Source organism: Falco peregrinus, chromosome 4 (assembly GCF_023634155.1).
Source record: "Falco peregrinus isolate bFalPer1 chromosome 4, bFalPer1.pri, whole genome shotgun sequence".
Lineage (NCBI taxonomy): Eukaryota > Metazoa > Chordata > Aves > Falconiformes > Falconidae > Falco > Falco peregrinus.
This window is the reverse complement of record NC_073724.1, coordinates 31,972,162-31,989,749: the sequence shown is the minus strand read 5'-3', so window position 1 is coordinate 31,989,749 and position 17,588 is coordinate 31,972,162. Positions and strand designations below refer to the sequence as shown.

The 17,588-nt window shown below is 37.1% G+C and overlaps 1 protein-coding gene across 6 annotated transcripts in view; it reads right to left on the bottom strand.

The window, feature by feature from the left end:
- The window catches only part of CNKSR2 (connector enhancer of kinase suppressor of Ras 2), a 220,812-nt gene that overhangs the window by 107,188 nt on the left and 96,036 nt on the right, over nucleotides 1-17,588 (bottom strand). For 5 of the 6 annotated variants that reach the window (XM_055802894.1, XM_055802895.1, XM_055802896.1 and 2 more), the window contains exons 7-8: nucleotides 17,201-17,260; nucleotides 12,375-12,443 (exon numbers count right to left, since the gene is read on the bottom strand). The exons of the other annotated variant lie outside the window; for it this stretch is intronic. In XM_055802894.1, coding sequence (XP_055658869.1) covers nucleotides 12,375-12,443; nucleotides 17,201-17,260 — 129 coding nt within the window. The remainder of the gene's footprint in view (nucleotides 1-12,374; nucleotides 12,444-17,200; nucleotides 17,261-17,588) is intronic. 6 annotated transcript variants of the gene reach the window in all.

Genomic DNA, 17,588 nt, shown 5'->3' with positions numbered 1-17,588 from the left:
GGGGGAAAAGAAGATGCCCCTGGGCAAGATGAAGCATATTTTAAAAGACCCCAATGTTTCTCTGGCTTGCAACAAGCACATCTGGATGACAATATTAAAATAGCCTGAAAAGGAACTTTTATTTTGAATTCCTATTCTAAATTATCAAGAACTCTAACACTTTCAACTACTAAAAAGTTGCTCTTAAACAACCTTTTCCTGCAGATGAATCTATTGCCTCCTTTCCGACAAGCTTGGAAAATTGGTAGCAATCTTTCCTTTTTCTAAAAGTAAGCACGACCATCCACTGAATCTTTTTTTTATGCAGCCACATCCATGACAGTTTTCCCAAACTCCTGTGCTCGTTCATTATTTCTGTGAGTACTGATGTATGTTATGAGTCAGAGAGCAGCTCTGCAAAATACTAACATGCAATCAGCTCAAATACAATTGGATGGACCTAAACCAAGTATTTTTAGGATGCTTCAGAATGTAGTACTAAATAACCTACAGTCTAAAAAATTTAGCACATATATCCCAAAGAAACCATGGAACACCTGCATCATTTAAAAGTAGTGTGCAAATCTAATACACTGAAACTACATCAACTAGAGGGTGGAATTACAGTCAAATGATAAATAGAACAGAGTCCATATTTTTACAGGTGTATTCCTGTTCAAAGGGTCACCAGAGTCCCATGAAAGTTAATGACATCTTTCTGCTTCCATGAAAAGAAAACTGCTTTTTGTCCCTAGTTACAGTAATTCTTTCCTAACTTGCAGATTTGTAAAAGGGAAAAGTAGTAATATCTTTACACTTTTGAAGGAAAAGTACTATGTGCCTGCTAAATATATCCTGCAAAGCCATGTGCTATTTTCTAGCTAAGCAAATATGCAAAATCCATTCTAGTGTTTAATTTTAAAAATGGGGACATAATCAAAATTCTTTTTCTTTCAGTGTTGCCTGTTTTAAGTGGCATGCAGCCAGACCTCTTTGACTTATCAGCCATTTCAAGCTCCAAACTTTTACTTATTTTTCAGCTAAAAAAAAATAGATTTCTAGGAGGGAAGTACATTCACCTTAAGAAATGAGTTTTTAAGAACTTCCATATCTATCACTTATCTTGCATTTTATAAATAAAATCTAGTGCATAAGAAAAAAAACCCAACAACATTGCACTTCGAATCACTATCTATCAAACCTAGCACATTAAGCAAGTCAGAACTGGACAAAAAACTATCTGGCGTCATGCTGTTAAATTAAAAGATTGATTTCCATGAACACTGGTCAGAAATAAGGATGTTCAGCTGGCAGCCCTATGAAACAAACATGTTAGCAGCAAGCATCTTTTTCCCTTCCCCAAGCTGCAGATGTGTGAAAAGGATAAAAAATAATGGAAGGCCATAGGTCTTCCGTGTCCAGAAAACACTGGATGAGGAAACCACAGAAGGATGTTTACAACATGGACTACCATAGAGATGAAAGCTGTATCTGTATGTAGTAAGAGAAGTAGTGTCAGGAGAGTAACAGATGCCTTTCAGGGATTTATCCAGCTTCTTAAGCTAGCACGATTATGAACGTCCCGGCTTACATAACAGTTTTCTCCCAAAGAGGAGAGGCTCATAATATTCTGATTGCATATGCTGCAATTCTAATTCAAGAGTATCTTGGCTGTATTATTTAAATACATGCAATTTTAATCCAATGTGAAAGTCAGTTCTGATCACACCATGCTGTACTGTTAACCAAAATCGCAACAATATACTTTGTATGTAAAGTACATCGAGGAAAATCACATTTTTTACATGAGAAAATCCTGATGTTTCACTAAAACTTTTGCTTAGAACCACGGAACTATCAAGTAAGTAATCTTTATATTAAGTTTTGGCTATGGAAACTCAAGCTCACAATAAAGAGACTTTCCCACAAATAAACTAAGTTAGGACCCAAATTGAGAGCCTAATACAGAAGTTACTGCCTCTCATTAAGCTGCTCTAATCACTTTTCCCCATCAGAAAACCTATCTGATCCAGAGTGTAACTTCTGACTGATTTTATTACCTTGCCCCTTTCAGGTATTTGCACAGCTCAGTTCTACTGTAATTAACAAACTTCACAAATATAAGTAAAGTGACTACAGAGCACTTCAGTAATCAAGTCAAGCATCTGTTTTATCCAAGGGGAACTGAAATTTGAATTATCCAGGGACATAGAATCAGTTCTGTATTGAAGTACGGACTCTGTTTAATAATAATGCTTACCTTTCACTTATCACTGATACAATCAACCTTCAGTTCAGAGCTACCTCACTGTTTTGCTTTTGAGTCATTGCTAGCAACATCCTAGAACAAATAAACAAGTATTTTTATTGGGAACAGCAAAGACTCCAACTTTATGGGTTTAATTAGATTCTATCTTACAGATGTAAGGTCTGTGACTAGGTATGGTTTTTGAGGAAAAAGGGTCTCATTTCCTTATTTCAGGGTATAGCTCTAAAAAAATGGGGTTGATTTCAGTTTGCTCAGTTTTGGTGTACCTCTGAAATTTGAAGGATCCTCCCTCCCTTGGGTACCTGCTCTTCCCCAAAGTGACTGGCCGCCTCCAGCATGATGACTGTAAGGTATATGGCCGCCTCCAGCACAATGTCTGTAAGGTTTATCTCTCTTCAACCAGGAGTACAACTCAACCAGAAGAGACAGGTACTGGCAATTCGGAGGATTTTCATGCAGCCGTTCATCCACTTGGGGAACGTGGAACCCAGCATTATTTAGCCTCACAGGGAGTAAACTCAGTCTTTCAATCCCTAGAGGGGTGTCTCAAGGACCAAGATGTGCATAATTTCAGGATAAAGGCCTTCCCTGATGGCTAAGCACTGTGCTGATGGGAAAACACTAGTATGAAGCCCAGTCATAAAACAGGCAAGAAACCATCAGGTCCCTGCATTGGGAGCAGGGAAACAAGGGTTCTGGTCCCAATTCCCAGTGACCACTTTTTTGTGTAATATAAACACAATTCAAACTACACACTTCCCCTGCAGGGAACAGGGTGTGAAAGCCGCACTCCGATGAGCAGGCCCTACCTCTTCTTCAGCAAGGGCACAGACACTAAACTATTATGAACAAAGATGCTGCCTACCAGACTCCTCACTCGGGTTCGTTTCCAGGAGCTTCCAGGGAACATATGGGGAGCCCGGGTGCCTACCTCCTTTTCAGCAGGGCTTCTGGTGAGGGACAGGCCTCCACTGCCCGAGAAGAGACATTTTAGCATCCCTGGTTGGCCACAGGTGAGTGCTAAAGAAACTTCAGTGCTGATAAATGTTTAAGTAGGTGGTATAATTACCACAGCTGGTGGTATAATCTCAGGCACGATTTAGGCAGACTGGATCACACATCAGCTCCTCACAGATGAAGCTGCAGTATGGATGTGGGTGGCCTCATCCTTCCTCAGAGGAAAGGAACAGCCAAGTTCTCTGTATTTCACACGGCATAAGGAACATACTCCTCAGGAGTGACCCTGCAGTGTTAACCCAACACAGCCACATTCGCCTTACAATAATTCATTTGTGCTGCTGTGTTTTCCATCTCACAATGGGAATTTGAGGCGCATGTGTGTGCATTGCATGTTCTTGTACTTAAATTCCCAGAATGGTGCATACATACATATATAAATAATTTTGTTTCAGATTAAATTGACATTATCACAACTTAATATTTTAGAAGGATTCCAGTGAGTCAGTGATTCCAACAGTCTTTGACAAACACCCCCCCTTCAATGTATAAACTACCTGAGATCCCCAGCTGCCCTGCAGCTAAATAGTGCTGCTGTCCTTGAATCAGATGTTTCTTGAGACTGAACTGATATAGTGAAAATAAACTTAAATGTGTACAAAGAAATTGTAAAAAAAACCCTTAAATGTTCACTAATAACCAAGCAAACTGGAAAAAAACCCCACCCAAAAACCAACACTAAAAAGCCTTTAACTGAGCTGAAAACTTATGTGGCATTACTTAGCTACACAAAGGACAGGGATAGGGAGTTAAAAGAAACTGTCATAATAAAGCACTAATTATTTAGCTGTGAGAGATCTTTTCTTTTTTTTGTTTCATTCTACTGCTATTAATATCATCAGCCATAGACTACGTACAGTGTTCAAGCCACTGAGATGTTCTAAGGCAGTACTGAGGGTTTTTTAATAAAAAAATTACATTTTTAGAGTACATATACTCAAATCAGGCATTGAATTTTGCTGCTTTAATTTTTCCTCCCTTATGACATAGAATGAACTTGCTTTTCTTACTGGTTTTATCTACTTTTACAACTATCACTTCCTCACAATTACCTCCTAACTTCATCAGATTAAGATAATGACTTATGCAACAGAAGTTCAGGCTGGAATGTGAAGATCAGCTGTGTAATTTACACAGCCGTCACCTGCACAAAGCACAGAGGGATTCAAAACTACTGAAATCTAACTTATATGTGGTCTAGGCTGTGCATAACTGTAGTATCAACCAATTAATATGCACAACCTTGAATACATCTTTCCTCACCTTTCCTCTCCCTCTCTGCAGTATACTTCAATTATCAGCAATCTAATTTAAAAGACTATTAGCAGCATAATACCTGCCTTCCTTTCCAAATACACATACCTGAACTTACACTAACAGTAAGCCTTTTAACTTATTGTTATGAGACTTAAAGAGCAATGTCATCTGTATTCTGTTCTATAGGCATCAACATCGTTAATAATAGAAAACTTCAGTTCTACTTATTATCTGCTACATGGTCATAAAACATATGCTCTAATCATATATTTAATGCATCAGAGATTATGAAATTTTGAAAGCATTATTTTAACTGCAGAATTTACAGTATTCTCACTATTGAGAACATAGTGTTAACATTGCAACTTAAATCGCCTGCAAATACAAATTGACCAAGATTAGTAGTCAGTAGCAACTACTATGAGAGTAGGAAAATTACTTTTAACAGGAATATATATACAAAAAGATTTTGGTAGCATACTGTCTTCCAGTATTTCTGTTGGAAATATTAATACCATTGACAGCACCTCTAAAAGGACTTTCTTTTTTTCTATAGAAACACTACCATATGGGGAAAAAAACCCCAAAACATAAAACAACTGTACAAAACAAATAAATTAAAATGCATCATTTCCCAGTATGTTCTGTGCAGAAAGACAAATTTAACAATTAAATCACAAGATATATTCCACAGAATACTGCAGCAGGTTTTAGCAGATACACCCTCAGGAGTATGGTCATAGGTATAGCTTGTATAAAAATACTCGATTTAGCTATGGACTCAGTAACTTGCCTATCACCAGTGGTGAAACTATGAAGGCCCACCAACGACATCCACAGAATAAGTCAACTAGTGCTGCAGTGGAATTCTTACTACAACTACACTGCTTCTAGAAGAGACATTGGTGTCTTCAAAGACAGCCCAGGTGTCCATTCCCAAACTGCAGTCAGTGCCGTACAGAGCAGTCTATGTCATCAATTACAAAAGAACTCTTTTTTCCTGAAGAAAAATAATGGAAGAACTCAATAGTCTGCTGAATGGTTATTCATATGTATATTCTTCTAATCACACAAGTAAACTACCAGGGCTCAATGATAATAATACTGATTGTCCATTCGGGGGTACAGCCAGGACAGAAAAAAAATATTATGTTTTTGAGCGAGCTCTGGGACACAGCAAATGGGAAAAAGGTGACCAGGACCACAGTCAGCTGGCAGGGAATACTTCTAGAAATACAGTGTATGGCCACTGAACCCACATCCCAGTCATATGATGGGCATCTCCTATTGCACCAGTTTCTTCTATTGCTTCCTGAAAGGACTCCTATAGTAATCTGAACCTCTCAGAGCCTGACTGTTACACAGCTCCATCAATAGTGTAACCAGTCCTACAGATGAGGCTTAACATGCCCAGCTGTGCTAGTTTTGGCTGGGGTAAAGTTAATTTTCCTCATAGTGGCTAGGATGGGGCTATGTTTTGGATTTGTGCTGAAAACAGTGTTGCTAATGCAGAGATGTTTTAGTTACTGCTGAGCAGTGCTTGCATAGTGTCAAAGGCTTTTCTGCTCTTCCTATCACCCTACCAGCAAGCAGGCTGAGGGTGCACAAGAAGCTGGGAGGGGGCACAGGCAGAACAGCTGACCCCAACTGACCAAAGGGATATTCCATACTGTATGATGTCATACTCAGCATATAAAGCTGAAGGAAGAAGAAAGAAGGGGTGAACACATTCAGAGTGATGGCCTTTGTCTTCCCAATTCACTGTTATGCATGATGGAGCCCGGCTTTCCTGGGCATGGCTGAACACCTGCCTGTTGATAGGAAGTGGTGAATGAATTCCTTGTTTTGCTTTCCTCGCATGTGGGGCTTTTGCTTTACCTATTAAACCGTCTTTATCTCAACCCATGAGTTTTCTCACTTTTACCCTTTCAATTATTTTCCCCACCCCACCAAGGGGGAGTAAATATGCAGCTGTGTGGTACTTAGTTGCCAGCTGGGGCATATACGCCAGCATATACTCTTCAAGTAACATATTGCACTGCAACTGAAGCAGAGGGTTGGGATCAGGTGCTCTGGAGCACAGACCAAAAAGCACTCTCAAAGTGGGATGTCGGAGCCCAGGTCACAGGACCAAGCCTGCCCCTCACAAAGCTGAGGCAGTAGGAAGCAATTTCCACAACCATTTGTGACTTATGTCACTTTGTGCCCCTGCCAGTGTTCTCTTTCCATTTTGGGGCACAGTCAACCAGGCTTAATGCTTTCAGCTAAGCCAGATTGGTTGGCTTTAAATTAAGGTAGACATGCTCACGTAGTTAATCTCTCTCTGTTATTTAGGAGACAGGTAACTGCTGAAAGGCAACTCTGCGTGGCTTTCTGCTGCAACTGAACTAATTTCACTGGCTGGTGGCACAGTGTGTATTTAAGCATGAAAATTTCATGTGGAATGAACAAAGGGAAATTATTTGAAGTTTGGCAGAAACATGAAGCAGCGTGGGCTGGCCAAGCTTATGCTGCTCTAACACAGATGTGACAGTGAGTTGTTTGTTAGCTGATTTGTCCTGCCAGAGTCAGAAGTACAAGTGGATGCCCACAGTGACACAGCACACTATTTACATAAAAATGAGCCTGTGTTCCATACATTAACTCCGAATAAGACCCAGGTATCAACAGAAAACAAATTCCATGGACAAAAGCATCCGGCACTTGTTTCCTTATTTCTGCAGCATCACACTTCCCTGACATAGGGGATATGAAATAATGTATTTCTGAGTGTATTTGCACATCTATGTAGAAAAGAGTTCATAAGCAACAGCATATAATCTCAATACAAATTCCATGTTAAAGGGAATTACAAATTCACAAAAAGATTTTTCCTTTTGAGAGGATCATGGCAGTTTAGTTCCTTTATCAGTATTACACAATACTTACGGAGATTGTAAAGGAAGAATAAAGAATTAAACTGAAATTTTGAGAGGGCATGTGGAGGACAGATTTTGCCAAAATCAAAGTATGGTCCTCATATCCTGACAAATCATAGAGAGTTCAGGATAGAGCTCTCCAGAGAACTAGGTTACTTCCATAAAGATTTCCATTAACATTTCTGAATAGACCTAAAAAGCTTTTAGATGTAAATCCACCTACCTTTAAAATTAAATATTCGTGTTAACATTTACGTTACCATTATAAACACAGGAAGCCCAAGATTTGGAAAGTATTAAAATAATGATTTGGGAGCTATTACTCTATCTCCTCTTCCATGACAGCAACAGAAGGAAGCTAAGCATGAAGCACTTTCTTTTAAACTTTTAAGCTCTTGCTGCACTATTGCTGTTGTTCAAGTCAAGGGTTTCTCTCATAAGAGAACAAAAATATTTTTTAAATGTAAGATGTTGTTAGTGGAAGTTGTTGTATAAGGTGTCAAATGCCTAATGTCAAAAACTCAGATTGACACTGCTGTCCCTTCCCTTATACTCTTCCAGCTCACTTCCCCACTTTGTCTCTTTAGAAATACCATTTTCTTCAAAGCCAAGGTAATAAGGCCTTAAATGAAATGTCTGTATTCAAAAATACCTGGCTTCAATCTGAAACAGATCTTGCAAAACAGTGTGGAAAAACTGAATAAACAGAAATATTTACATCATTTTTCTAATTACAGGTGTTTCATTTTGTTTTGGTTTTTTTCCCAAAATAAGAAGATATCTACTGCAAACTCCATTTTGGACGCACACACTCCAGAGATTCATATGCACCCCAAGTTCAGCATTTCCTATCAGCTGGAATTTGCCAGCTCCCGACAAATCCTGAGAGGCTCTGTGAAGTTGAACTCTTCTCACTAATTGTACAGTGACTCTTAAAAACAGATTCCCTACTTTTCCTAAGCAAAAATTAAGTTAGGGTAAGGATTTAGAAAGGTACCATACCCTTCTTAAGTGTTTACTCTTGCAGAAAAGCAGGGCATGGTTTTATACATGTACATATCATGTTTCAGAGAAAGTTTAGCAAAATCTCATCAAACGTTTTGTACTGTAAATACAAAAACAATTCCAGCAACTCACTTCTGTGGATTTGTTTGGCCCACAAGAGCTCCCAGGAGTTTCCACAGTAAGGAGCACGACATATAAAAGCAAGGTGTTATCTACATTATACATGATTTAAAAAAAAAAATCCAAACTCAATGGTAGCTTATTGGTGTTAAGGCCATTAAAAATACCAGCTTCTACATGAAACAGATCAATAATTGGCCATATTCCCCTATTTTGCCAAATTAAACATTTTTTCCATCATCTATATTTACATATATTCTGATGAGTTTTACCCAACACACACAATATTTGGGAATCCACATGTCTGTCACAAGTCCTATCATACTTGTATTAGAAGTACACGCAATGTGCCCAAAATGCCTCCAAAATATAGAAACTATGCACCAGAATTACACAAGAACAGCCTGTTATTCAAGAACGCTACACCATCCTGATTCTATACCTTCCTGTTTTCTGCTTGGAGTATTTTCTCTACTGCTTTATCACTGACGCAACCAGAAAGAGTACTGCAAACAGTAGTAATTCATGTAAGCAATAATATTGTTTGCTGCACTTTCAGTTGGTTAAAAGGCGGACTATCTTAAGGTAAAATACACTCTTGAATTATATATGGGCAGAAACATGAGTACTGCAGTGCAGTGCAAATTCTAAATAGTCTGAATGACTTTTTTTTGTTTACATTGGAAATATTTTAGACAGACAGGCTTTTACAGGAGATTAAGGATGGATAGTACAGGGAAGTTTAAGAGAAGACAGTGCCTAAATCCTCTGAATTTTAATGGGGGAGTCATGCCTCTTAGTTACAGAGTTATGAAAAACAAATTCTATGCTGTAAGGCAAAACCGACACAGAAGATTCACATCTCTCTCTAACCTCAATGAACCACAGTTTAAGGGATAATTTTCTGAACATTAACTTTTCACTGACTTTAGGCTTAATCTTTTTTTTTAAAAAAAATTTTAAAAATTTGTAAGATATTTACATCCCAGACATCCTGCCAGCAACAAGTGGAATACATCCTGTTATGCATGTTTTCTATCAACACAGCAAAAGATCAGGGTAATCACTTGAAATCCTTTGATTTCACTGCCAAATTAAATACTATGAAGATTAAGCATTGCTACATGCAAACAGAGGATGCCAATAGAAAATGTAAAACTATTTGATACCCAGTATTAGGATATTTACAGTAAAAATTAATGTAAGTCACTTAACTACTCTCCTGCTTTGTCATGCTGCTTATTTGAAAGCCAGTGGGCTTTCTGAAAGAACATCCTTTTCAAAATTATTAAAATGTGATTCTTGTAGAAAGTGTTAGCTAACAATCTGGGTTTTGAAAATAATTGGAACTTCTCTTTCCCATATTCATATCCATTCTTTGAAATACAAGGTACTGAAAGCCAGGTATTAACTTCACTTTGACATACAGAATACACTAAAATAACTGAAGAAAATACAGGACATTTTTTTTACTTCTAAAATAAATTTAAAGTTAGATATTTTTTTTTTACATTTTGATTCTCCAGTTACACGACATCACTTAAGTAACTGTTACATGGGAACAATACTTTCCTACAGCTTTGGAGTTAGATCTTTTAAAAAATTTAGTCATGACTATTTCTATAGTCAATACAAGTGATAATGTATGGTAAGTTACAAGGAGCAAGTTGAAAAACATCCTGTGTTTTCGACTGGTGAGCAGTATATGAAGTGTGAAAAAATTCAATAAACATAAAAGACAAGAAGTAGTATCTTCAGAATTATTTATCTCTGAAGTAAGAATCACTGTAAGGAATAATACCTCTTCTCCCCCAGAACAGATTCCTAGAACTGGACAGTAAATTCTTTATGACAGGGGCCACACTACAAAAGCCTGACTTAGACTCTTGCCAAAAGAAATAATAATTTTTATTTTTTTTTTTTTAAAAAGATGCAATATCCATAGAAAAAAAGATTGAATATTTGGGGTCTATAAACTGGAAAGTGAATGAAGAGCATCTTTGTAAAGGTAACATGGGAGGTACTATCACTGCTAAGGGAATGCTATCTGACTCATTGTGGAAAAGTGACATTAAAATACAAGGAAGTTACTTGTAAACAATACTAATGATGTCAATTATTTTAATTATATTGTTGAAACAACAAAGCAAGAGCATACATAAATGTGTGATTTAGTCTATTACTACACATATCCTCTACAGCAAATTAAATTAAGTTTGTCTTAGCTCCCTATGGTTCTGTTTTCCAGAACTACAATCAACTCTTTTTTTCCGTACAAACACCTAGCTTCACTGATGCAAATACCAAAACACCCAAATCCTACATTCAAAACTCCATCTGACTAGGTAAGAAAGCTCATCTTAATGCTTGTCAAAATGTTTTTGTTGTTAGTGTTAGGAATAAGAGTCTGATCTTTCCATCAAATAAATGCTGTAGTTGTAGTTGTAGTTGTGCCAAGAAAACTAGAATAAATACCTAGTTGACTGGAAATTTTCAAGTTGACAAGGCAACTTTGCCATATAGCACCATCAGAATTCGTTGGAAAAACTAGGCAGCATAAGGACTTAATGCTTATTGATGTGCTTCTTCAGATGTGTGTATATTTTGATAGTCAAAATAATAATGCTCTAAAATGTTTTTCATATTAAATTGATGTCATAAGCTTTCTTAGTGCAGAAAAATAATTAGTCATCAACTGTACACGTGAGTAATCAGAGGATACAATACTTATGAAGGATCTATATGGCCAAAGAAAGTATTAAAATCCACCCTGATCCGCTTAGATTTATCAAATTACTTTGCACAGCTCAAAAGATAGCTTCTCATCAGTTAAGTTACATATATATACAGTATATTTGATATCAAACTTATCTGGAGGGTATACTGAAATATTACATTAATGTGTGCAGAGGAGCTGACATGATATACAATGGCCTAAACCTAGAAGTGGAACCCCACGGGGAATGACAAAACACACTTTTAACAAATGACCCCTGTATTAATACAGGTGATCTAGAATATTTTTGTCAGTTAAATTACTTGCAAGGACACATGTAATTAATACCATATATTGACTTTCATTACTCTTAAGAAACCTTATACTTTGGAAAAAGAATAGTTGCTTTCTATACTGATAGTCTGCTCTTTTCCGTTACCAAGCCTTACCTTAGAAAAGGTAATTTTATTTTAACAGTTCACTAATCCTAAATAAAATCACCAGGAACTAGCATGCATCTGTTCATACAAAGAGCAATTTGCATGGTACTAGTTTTGTTGCCTATCATATCTAAAATATTTGTTTGATCTTAACTTCCCAATTTAAAAACCTGTATTTAAATTAAGCTAAACACCCTAGGCACACCATGGGAATTTTACATGCTTTTGTTCTTGAAAACCATGTTCTACACATTCCAGTAGGTATGGAAAGTAGTAGGTTTACCGGTATCCAGGAAGTAATCTTGATCTTAAACCCACAAGGGCACATTTACAAACTCCCTGCATCCCTTTGACTCAAACATTATATTACATTAAAATCAACTGTTTATTAACAGAGCATGGGTAAGCAGAAAACACTCTAACATATCTCCCAAGCCACAGCTATTCAGCCTAACTTGATACCTCCTGTAATACTCAGATGATCGGGGCTTAACTTAAGAACTATGTGGTTTCAAAAGAGCAAAGCAAAATTTAGATGTAAGAAAAAAAAAATGATTTATAAAAACACATTTTTCTACACATTTCTTCTCTACACATGCTGATGTGCCATGACACCTCTACCTCCAATTGACACAGAACATAGTTATACATACCACAGTTTGGTGGTTAACTTGAATCACTTCATCCCCAGCATGGATTTTCTTGCACCGATCTGCAGGTGACTGAATTTAAAATAAAAGAGATGATCAAGAATACAGTTCTTACTGGTCATCATCTCTCTTTCAGCAGTATGATTGCTAAGCTATGTAAATCAGGTTAAATTGATAATGACATTCTACTGTGAAATAAAGAATTAAAGAAATATTTAATATATCAGTCCATTGTTTGTGGAGAAAGATAATCTGTACTATTGTATACAATACAATCAAATGTTAAGAAAGGTGTGATTATTTTTTAATTAAAGTATAACCCAGTCCTAAGGATTTCTTTTAAATTTCATTCTGCTAAAAGAGTACTTTAATCTGCCTGACGTCTCTCAAGCCTTGAAAGCCATCTTTGGCTGAGATTTGAACCTATCAAGACTAACGCAATTGCAATCCCTCACAAACAAATTTCATCACATTGCCTTTTTATTCTACAGTGTTTTAATATGTTGCAGAGAACTTCAGTAAATTACTGTTCTTCAAAGAGCACACAAGGAGAGACTATTAGCTTAGGTACCAGTTAGGAAGATCATGTAAGTTACATGGTAACTTAGTTTCTGGGTCATTATTAGGGTGAAAGAAGTAGAACCAGCATCAAAATCCTACAAAGATCACACTTGCAAAAGCAATTTTGTTCTTTGCTTTTGCCTCAAAAAATCCCACTTCAACAATAAAAACAAAACCAAAAAAAATCCAGAACAAAAAATCCTAACCCTCCTCAGTAAAGTGTCATCCCCCAAAAACTTTCACTTCTTCTGTATTTACAGCAGACCATCGGCTTTCTGAGGGAAATGCCTCTATGTTTAGAGGAAAATAAGTTCCTTCAGCTTTTCGTAGAGTGATAATGCTTTGATTTTTCTCTCAATACTGTGGCCACCAGCCTAGGAAGGCATTTAATCAACTTAAAGGTAGAAGGTGAGACTAACAGTTTGAAAAAACCCTGAAGTTGCTCAGTAGTAGCTTTCTGAAAAACTGCTATGAATTTTACTAAAAGGAATGAAATTAAAATCGTTTTCATGTGAGGTAACAGATCATCTAGAGAACGTGCTTCAGGCCCGCCATGTGGACTACTTGTAATAATCTGTGTACTACATCCCCACTCAAAATACACATTCCATAGCTACGCCATGACTTCCTAGCAGAACTGCATGTAATTCATGGCCTAAGTCAAGGACAGCATTTAAATGGAAACTACCCAAGAGAAACAAGAGCCTGAAAGAAGGGTTGTTCATGACTTAGTCCTAGGAAATATTTCTCAGAACATCCTAAATCAAGCTGGGCTGGTACTTTTACTTACAGAAAGAACAGCTGCCTTGACTTTTTGACGCTATTTCAGCATTAAAGGTGTTAGCTGAGTGACACAGGGAAAAATTTTAACACTGGTGATTATGTTCCACTGTTCTGTCTTCTGCCTGCCATTTCACTACTCACACTTATTCATAGCTCTAACAATCTTTATGTATATGTTATGTAATACTGCCATTTTAGCTCAGATGTAGTTATACCTAAGACTTTCAAAATGTAAATGCAAGTGAATCTTGTGTCATTATCCTTGGCCTCTACAGTACTTCATTATGATACAAAATTTCTCTTTTATTGACTTCAGCACTTGCAGCTTAGATCTTGAAAAAACAGGTGTTTTGTGCAGCAATTTCCCAAGCCAGTAAATTACAGTCTGAGGATCTTCAAATTGGAAAAATCTACTTTAAAAAAAACTCATTCTAATTATGCCTCGAACACACTGCAAGGTGACGTAAAAATGATTTATAAAGGAGTCTCAAGGCTGTGCTCTTACGAAGAGGTTGCAGCTCTTGCTCCTTCTCACTTTTTCCTCTCAAGTAAAGAATGCAGACCTTGCTGTAAAGAAATAGTATCTTTTATCATCACTGTTGTTAAAGGAAAGCAGAGGAGAATTGGTAAGCTCTTCCTTTTTTTAGATATATATGCTGACATTAAGCAAAAGATCCATTCATGAAGTCCTGCTAGGAGGAACAAAGGTGTCACATCACAGCTATATCTTCATTAGCTGGTAGTTTGGTTCAACAGGTAGCTGAACAACAGATGGAAGCACCTGCCATTGAGGCTCACATATTGATAAGATACAAGCTATTCTGAATCTGCTTAGGATTTATTCTTAAGAATAGATTTAGCATTGTCCTTTAGGCTTAATGTTTTCTTTGCCCCATTCCCCCAGTATACCCACACTGTCTTAAAGACCAGTTTAGACCCCCTGGAGCACACTTGTTGCATTCCCACCATGGAGATTTTGGTGTTATTTCTTCTGAAAGGCCTCTTTTCCCTGACATCTAAGGATAAACCACTGCACAGTAAGCAGGGACACTGGGACCACCCCCTTAAGTTACACTCCTGCTGGAGATGCACTGCGTGCTATTACTTTAGATAATACTCTTTTCTCTTGGAAAACCAAATTTAAAAATGTCCTTATTTGAAGAATATATTTGTTTTGTGAATCTAAAGAATCTTTCTGACATGTTCTAAAAGAGCTACTCAACGAGAAAGCTGTAATCTCTTGCTGGACCAAGACACCCTTTAGATTCGTTACTTCCGAACAAAAGACAGAAGATATGAACTAGAAAGCCAAGCTTGCTCTAACGCTACAGGACCACCAGAGAGAAACTCTTATAGGGCAGTGACCTGTGAGGAACCCTGCTCTCTCACAATTCAAGTTTCAGAGCTCAGCTGCTTTGAACCGCAGAGCCGATGTGTTGGGAGAGATGAGTCCTGATGCTAAACAGCAGGATCCAAATTCTAATGGGCTTTGTAGCCAGACATCAAACACCTCAAATGGCAAACAGAAAAAGCAAAACTGTGGTTACAAAATCTCCTCTGTTACATTGATGTGGCTAGCATTGCCATGCTACTGTGCTTATTAAAAAGACAAGCGTTTCTCTGTGTTCTTTCAGAAAAGCATCAGAGAAAAAGTCTGCCAAAAACTCACATGGAGGAGCAGAATTGGAAAGAAAAAGGCTACAATTTTATTCAAAGGGAAGAAAATTTGGTTTCTTACTGTTTCCTAAAAGTTAAATTGTATCACAAACAGTAAACATGTCAACATCAACAGGTAAGAGTACATCTTCACCATCATGACCTTGCTCTGGTCATGCTGCTTAGATGTTTCTCCAGCCATCTACCAGAATCATAGCGCATTTTTTTTTTTTTTTTTTTTTAAAGTAAGGAGCCACCAGCTGTGTGCTTAAAAACAGGAGACACCTTACTTTCTCCTAAGTGTTACTCATTTTCACAAATGTTTTAATACACAACAGCTTTTTCCCTAGATAGCAGACTGCAGTTTCTTGGTCTGCTACAAGCACCTCCAGGGTGTTACAGCGAGTAAAAGAGTCAGTAACAGCAGCAGAAAAGTCATCATGACTGAAGCTTCCTGACATGGCTTTAAATTATATTCATGAATCACAAAAGATAAGAGTTTTGAGGGAATGCATTAAGATTTTATTTTTATCTTTGCCCTTGGGAAATTAAATCCAGTATTAGTAAGAAGTGGAGATAAATGGTTGCATTTTTAATCTGAAATTCAACTGCAAACCCCATCCTCTTTCTTTTATGTATTTTCTAGATTAAGCTCAGCTATGGTTTTGTTGGTTTTGTTTAGTTTTGCTAATTTCAGTGATGATATCTGTAGCTGTAGACCTGACTCCCTAGAATTTTGATTTCAAGGTTGAAATTCCACGTTTTCCTTATTCTGAGACAGGTGGCATTCACACAAGTTCTACAACAGATATTAAGTATTGGGTATAGTCCATGGATATCCTGTCTGCAGCAGGAAAAAAAAAAAAAAAGAAAGAAGAAAATCTACCAGATTGTGCCTCCTGTGAAGGGATGAAAACAATATTCCTATTTTATTGAGATGTTAACAGAACCTCACTGAAGATCAGACAGCAGCTGTAAATACCATGTAGCTAGCTTGCACCTTCTGCAGTGTGACACAGTAGCAAGATAAAACAAACATTTCTGACAGCTTAGTTTTAAGAAAATGCCATCAAAATCTTTGAAAGGAATTGCTTAAACCATTATGGAACAGTTCAGTGTCATTTAGTGCTTGTTCCATGTTCATTGGAGATTACAGATAGAAGCCCTTCCCCCTAAAATTATCATTTTGCTCACTTCCTAACAGACAACCAGTTCTCTAAATAAAGTGTACAAGGAAAGGAGGTTATGTTTCAAAGGCATCTGAAAAGTAGTCTATTATCTTTTGCTTGCTGTTTAATACCTTCAGTGAGAATTAGTACACTGGTAATAAGTGTTCCTTTCTATAGGCATTACTCAGAAGTTCATGCAGATATACATGGTTATTTGTCAATGTGAAGGGATGTCCTCATTTCCATGCATTGATTTATTACAAAATAAAGCTCGATAGATGGAAAATATAAAAGCTGTTTGTCTAATACTGCAGCGAACTCCAGCATATCAGCCTATACATAACAAAGGCATTTATCTTTTATTCACAGAGCACAGTAACTCCAAGACAGCTACTTCCTATCTTGATCAACTGCAGCATTTTAGATGTCTTGCAAGAACAAATCAAAACTGATTCTCCTGGTCCTCAACTGGGAACAACTCTTTCAATTCTGAGGTAAACAAGCACAAGCATTTATGCTGTCCAACATGCTATAGGTCCTCAACAGCCAACTAGCACACTTTTGCAAGCAAAATGTAGTCTATAGCAAAGGGAAAGCATAAACCACAGATAAGGTCAAAAAGGCTTCCAGGCCTGAACATACAGTATTAACAATACTTACATTTTCTGTTGTTCCAGTAATTACATGGAGACCATCATATGTTGATTTAATGTACATACCCTAAGAAAAAGACATCATGGGAAAGAATTTTTAAAGTGTTTCACAGACCAGCACCATCCAAACATAACTTGCATATCTCTAAAAGAAAAGCCTTTCTTTCTCTTTCTTTTAATTTTCCTTTTTTTTAAGATTTGTGGACTTTTAATATATGCCATGAGGAATTTATCTCTGGATAGGAAAGTGCTTTTTCATACACTTCAAGAACAACAGCCCAAATGATTCTGGCCCTAATTAGCAATAGCAAACTAAAACTTTTACTACAGTCATCTCCATAAATACTCCCGGTTATTATAGTCCACTCCTTCAACTACAAAATATAAACACCTGA